Consider the following 6,491-nt stretch of genomic DNA (forward strand, 5'->3'; position numbering starts at 1 on the left):
TTGGATTTTTGGGTGCATGCCCTCGTGCATACCCTCTATACATTTCTCACAGAAAAGGTAGTGGCGGCTTTTTTTTGGGTTAATTACAGTGGTGAAGTGACAGGAATTAAGTGGTACTGTGCTGTTAGCCTTATTGATCGCCGTACAAGGTTAATGTGAATTAGCTAGCACAATCGGACAGCATCCATAAAAATGTACTTTGAATGGTACTTGCTCAATCGAACGGTGATTGTGAAAAACATTCGATTATAGTCAGCGGCACCAAAACTTTCTGTCTTTAAAACAAGCACCCCCAGTTATTTTTTAAAGTTTGCGCCTGTGCCCCTGGTTTCTATGTTGTAGAAGTCTTTCACAATACATGGGCATCACACGGCAGTGTGACATCCCAGGGAGGGAGATGCGGCAGTTGGGAAACACCGTGCGCGGTTGCGGGAGGGAGGGAGAGAGAGAGCAACACAAAATCAAATAAACGGGTTCCGAGCTAAAAACAATAAACTAAAACAACAAACAAAAATAATAAAGACTAAAGATAGTAAAATGGAGCGACAACTTTTCAGCTCGCCGCTCACATGAAAAGCAAAAGGTCATTTCTGTGCTTAGCAGACAGATTCACCTGAGATTACTTTCATAGCTCACGTATTAACCATGAAAAAGCTGGGTCTCTCACTGAAATAAAGTAATATTTCAGGCTAAATACAAACAGGATAACAGAATGGCACAATACAGTATTTAAGCTTTAACATTTAGTCCAGTTGAAACACTTAAATAATGCGTTCGCTCCAAATGTTTTCTGCTCCCGAAACTGGCCAATATTATTCGGATTTAAATCTTGTCTTCCCACCTCTTTGATGCCATTGGCTCAGAAGCTAGGTTTATCAATTAGACACACACACACACACCTCAGTAAAGAAATACAGGCAGGCTGTGCTATTTTTTTTCCACAAAACCCCCACTAGATGATAAACAACAACAGGTGTTTTTACCCAGGTGTGAACTTGTCGCTGCCTACTCCATTTGACAATAGAATAACCGGTGCTTTGATACAAATTTACCAATGAAGCTCTATTGAAACTAATTTTGCATATATAATCAGACAAAATCCATTCACTGCAATTGAGATGTAGTAGATAAAGCCTTGAGGGTGGGAATAAATAATTGTGGATGCTGTAGTTATAGAAATTATTAGAAAGGCATTGAAATCTACAGAGATTACATTATATTTATTTGGCAGACGCTTTTATCCAAAGCAAAGTACAGGTGCATGCCGAAGGTCATTGGAACAACTACAAAACACAGGTCCGATAAGGTACAATGCTCATTATGTAACAGTTATTCATAGCCATGAACACATTAAATCCAGTTCACACAGTAAGCATGTGCTAGGTCAGAAAGTTAGGGTAAGTCAAACTAGGAGGCATGATGAGCTACAACATCAAGATAACAATACAAGAGCAATATAAGTGCTATATGGAGGTACAAGTGTAAGATGAAAGTGCTACAGGAACAAATTAAAAGGATACAAGTGATAAGAATTAGGGTACAAGTTTTAGAGTGCCCTACAGAATAGTGATAGTTAGTCCGGGTACAGTCTGAAGAGATGTGTGTTCAGACCACGGCAGATGACTGAGTGGTTCGTAGAGGAACAGGGAATTTGTTCCACCACTGGGGAGCTAGGGTGGAGAAGCTCCATGGTAGGCACGAGCGAGAACCATTCACCTGGATGGCGGGGAGTGCGAGTCGCCCTGCTGCAGCAGAACGGAGGAGTCGAGCTGGCATGTAGGAGTGAATCATGTCCTGTAAGCAGGCGAGGGCTGTCCTGTGAGCTGCAGTGTAGGCGAGTGTCGGGACTTTGAACCTGATCCTGGCAGCGACTGGTAGCCAGTGGAGTGACCAAAGCAGGGGAGTGAAATGTGAGAACATAGGAAGACAAGTCGAGCATTTTGAATCATCTGTAGTGGCTGCATGACGCAGGCTGGCAGGCTTGAAAGGAGGGAGTAGCAGTAAACATGACGCGAGATCACCATAGCCTGGACAATTCGCTGGGTGGAGTACGTGGTCAGGTATGGTCAAATCCTCCTGATGTTGTACAGGAGGGTTCTGTAGGACTCTGATATTGCCATGATGTGCTCCTTGAGGTCCAGCTGGTCATCCAGGACCACCCCCAGGCTCATTTTGAGTTGTGTATCATCAGCATAGCAGTGATAAGAGAAGCCGTGTGAATTCATGACTGAACCAAGATTTGGTGTTAATGGAGAACAGCAGAGGCCCCAGTACAGATCCCTGTGGGACTCTTGTAACAAGAGTATGAGGAGCAGAGACAGACCCCATCCAGGTGACCTGGTAGGAACGATCTGCAAGATTGGAAGCAAACCAAGAAAGCACAGTCTCATAAATGCCCATCTCAGCCAAAGTGGAGATGAGTAACTTGTGGATGACCATATTGTATGCTGCAGACTGAGCTTTTCTCAGTGTTCCTGTAATATGTCTTGATGCATTTTCCCTTAACCTATATAAGAAAGCCGCTATAATTTAGAAATACAATTGTTGAAATTGATTCAGTTGTCCTTTATTTCAAGAAAATTGTTTTGTAATATATGGTTTCATAATCTTTATAAAATTAGGTTGCTTCTGGTGCAGAAATCAATGCTGTAATGCCACAGGCCATCAGTGTAGCGGTAGTACGTAGTAAAAAACACAGCTTTTCTAGAGGTAAAGCATTACAGACACAGATTTTTGGCTAATGACACACCCAGCACTGGCTCATGTGGCTCTAAAATATCTGACCTGACCCCAAACGCACGTTTCAAGCAACTTTTCAGTATAACAAGGAATGCTGTGTCTTCCCATTGCTCTAAACTGCTCCCAGCTCATGTGCAGGAGCTTGTCTTCATAAAATACAACTTGGGGAAATTTGAGTAAAGCATAATATCTGAAGATGTATTTTCTTTAATGTAGCCTACATAAGCTTATGCATATCAAACTTACAGGTAAAGTGGGACTTCAACAAAGAGGAAAGAAAAAGTTTTAACGAACAAAAATCAACAAAACATTTAGCCTTACATACTGTAGTCTTATGTCATTAGGGGTTCTTTGCATACAGTACTTCATAATGTATTTTTTCAGTTTATAATTGACTTCAGTGTCCCTCAGGTAGGGGTGGTGGTGGGGTTCATGCAGGTCATACTGTGCACTTCAGAGTAAGGATGCGTATCTATGTTCTGATTTATAAAAACATTTTACCATTGTTTGAAACTTGATTTGACTTTACCTCAGTGTTTCAAAAGCCTGTTATGGGTATTTAACCTATATGTAATTGTTTGTTAAATACAGCTTTAAAAAGCAAATTACCTGTTGTTATTTGATTATTATTGATTTCATTGTAAAGTGAACAATTGTCCGCAGTGAACAATTGTCCTTCAGTGACAGTGTAGTAAGTGTCTCTGGACCTGTCACATTGCCACCAGTGGGGGCGCTATCCCAGGTGCTGAGCAGTTTGGTAGCACTCATGAGGCTTTGGACAGTGCGATATCTTGAATGATTGATTGCAAAAAAATGGGGGGAAATTTAAGCAGCAGGAGTGCCCGGGCATTCTTGCATGACCTATGGCATGACAGTGCTTTCTAACACACGCTGTTTTCGATAATGTACCTTAAGGGATTTTATTTCAGACAAAATGTGCCAGTGGGGTGGGTTGTTGAGGATTGAAAAGTTCTCTCTAAAAGCCTATAATATTTTCTTAGCTCTTGTGTGACAGTTCTTACAGTAAGTTATACATCTAAACAGGCCTCGAACACTCATATATGCCTAAACATTTATAATATGTTTTGAAAAGAGAGTCAGCTGCTTCACTTTATTTGTCTTGTTCTCTTATTGGCTGAAAGGGTGTTGCAACGCTAACATGGTGCTCTTTTACCTTGTTTCAGCTGGGACAAGGTAAAAGTGCACCAATGTAAGATTGCACCAAGGACGTTGTTCTGTTACAGCGAGCATAATGTTAGGCCATCCTGCAGGTGAAAGTAATGGAAAAAAACTGCTTATTCCAGATTCCAAGATTCATAATTTATTGGCCGTTAGAAAATTAATGTTCAAACCAATATACTTAGATACAGCTGAACTATAATTTCCGAGCCAAAATAGAGCCGTTTCACTGAGTTGGCACAAAACTACACTGCAAATGTATTACTACATTGTATAAAGGTTATGCTAGATTTTTGGTTGGGTGCAATCCAACACACTGAAGTAACATTTTAAATATTGTCTCTTTCTCAGCAAACCATACCCAAAGCACAACTTCCCAGTTATGTTGTGAATAGTATATGCTAGAGTATATGGAGAGCTATGGCGCATACATGGGCATGGTGTGTGTTTGTGTGACTGTAGGGATGTTAGGTAAACCTGTTATGCCTTGAGTTTGTCGAACCATGGTCTGTCACTTGACTGGGTCCCTTTAGAGTGCTGTCCAATTATCTGGTGTGATGGGGACTTTATTCCCCCATCATGAGTTAGCACAGGTAATGTGACCTTTGATGTAGGAAATGCTTGTCCTAAGTTACAGCTGTAAAATCTTGAGACTGGACGAGTACTGTTCTAGGTCCCGCCTTGTTGTGCTCTGTGGGTTCTGATTCCATAGAACCAGGAGAACTCGTCGTGATCCCTCCTGCCTGACCATTCGCCTCTGTTCTTGCAGAACGGTTTCTGCCACCACAACCAGTCGGAGATGACCGCACGCATGCGGAGCTACACCAACGTGACTTCTGGCGATGCGAATGCCCTGAAGGTGGCGCTGTTCAAGCAGGGTCCTGTGGCGGTCAGCATTGATGCTGGGCATCGCTCTTTCGTCTTCTACAACAACGGCGTGTACTTTGAGCCCGCTTGCGGTGAGTCCCGCCCAAAAACGTTACTGAGCTGAGCGACACAACGTTGCGCTCACACACACCTTTTAGAATCACACACACACCTTTTACAGTCACACACACACCCCCCACAATGTGTGTCCATATCCTTTCAGAATGACCAAGTCCAATTTATTTTATTCATTTCCCAAATCTTGAAGTCTTTGATTTTTGCAGTGCTTCATCCAGTGACGGCCCTGTTCTCTGGTTCCCTAGGCAACAAGACTGAGGACCTTGACCATGCAGTGCTGGCAGTGGGGTACGGTGCCCTGAATGGGGAGCCTTACTGGCTGGTGAAGAACTCCTGGTCTACTTACTGGGGAAATGATGGCTATGTGCTAATGTCCATGAAGGACAACAACTGTGGCGTGGCCACCGACGCCACTTATGTCACACTGGCCTGAGCTGAGCGCCCTCTGCTGCTTGCTGGGACAACTGCAGGAAAGCTTTCTGTTGTGTGGGTTTCTGTTTTATTTGGGGAGCGGTGGGTGTCGGTACAACCCAAAAAGTCATTTGTTATTGATGGTGTCGAGTTTTGCCAGGGGGGGTGGGGTTACAGGGAGCATTCTGCCTGGGGTTGTTTGCTGGCCACTCTCCTCACAGTGCCTCACATGACCACTTGCTAAAGCACTTTTAAATTCAGCACTGGCCTGTGTTTGAATAAAGATGGTACTTTTTCTAGTAAAATCCATCTCACAAGGTTTTCTTCATTTGCATCACTGACTTTTCAACATTAATCTAGCTAACTTTTATGTAAAAGGTGATGCGCTGCCAAGGTTGGTACATTCCATTTTAAATAGGTTGTACTTTTGACTCCGACTTTTCTGTTTGCATGCCATGTTTACCTGTGCTCAATATCAAAACTGGCTCTCATTTCTGCTGGGGTATTTCATGGAAGTCCATCTGGTCCCAAAAAATTTCAGCTATCAGTGATATGAAGTTCCATTTTTATTTTAAAGAACCTAAATATTGTCAGTTCAGTAAAGGAGTGAAAGGAAATCCAGTCAATTATTTTTTTTAAATGTATTTAATTCACAAAATATCAAAATACATCAGATTAGGCTGCAATTATGAAAACATTTTGGTGATGCAAATGAGTGACTAACACTTATCCCTTCCTTCGCTCCTGCACAGAAGCCTAAATGTGCATGAACTCTCACACTTACCCTGACCCGTGTTCTATACATGACCCTAAACTTGCCCAAACCTGGAAATTATCTCAAATATGGTATGTTTCTACACAAATGGATGAAAAACAACATACACATTTTCAATTCCACAAGAAAAATAGCAGGAAAGCTGTTTTCAGTCATTCTTTTAGAAAAAAAAATTATATATGCCTTAAAACAAATGAAAATACATAAAGCTATTGTGGAAAAAAATTGAGCATCCAAATCAAAGACTAATGCTTACGCTTACAATTCCCCTTGCTTCTGGTTGTACAACTAAACTTTCCTCAACCCTAATACTTAACTTTTTCCTATCCCTAAGCACAATTCTAACCGTATGTTAGAATATAGGCCTGGAACCCACAATCTGTTTTCTGATCTTACATCCCTAGTTTCTTACATTCAGTTTTACAGCTACAATCACTTTCCC

General features: G+C 41.8%; 1 protein-coding gene across 2 annotated transcripts; it reads left to right on the forward strand.

The window, feature by feature from the left end:
* Positions 1 to 1,911: 1,911 nt before the first annotated feature.
* On the forward strand, positions 1,912 to 5,569 carry LOC118233255 (digestive cysteine proteinase 1-like). Of its 2 annotated transcripts, none has more exons than XM_035428749.1 (3): positions 1,912 to 2,060; positions 4,688 to 4,877; positions 5,109 to 5,569. In XM_035428749.1, the coding sequence occupies exons 1-3, from the start codon at positions 2,007 to 2,009 to the stop codon at positions 5,294 to 5,296; spliced, it is 432 nt and encodes a 143-aa protein (XP_035284640.1). In that variant the 5' UTR covers positions 1,912 to 2,006; the 3' UTR covers positions 5,297 to 5,569. The 2 variants fall into 2 exon arrangements, with proteins under 2 accessions (XP_035284640.1, XP_035284641.1); XM_035428750.1 differs by lacking the exon at positions 1,912 to 2,060 and adding an exon at positions 4,304 to 4,358.
* Positions 5,570 to 6,491: the final 922 nt, after the last annotated feature.

The sequence above is a fragment of the Anguilla anguilla genome, chromosome 8 (assembly GCF_013347855.1).
Source record: "Anguilla anguilla isolate fAngAng1 chromosome 8, fAngAng1.pri, whole genome shotgun sequence".
Taxonomy (NCBI): Eukaryota; Metazoa; Chordata; class Actinopteri; order Anguilliformes; family Anguillidae; genus Anguilla; species Anguilla anguilla.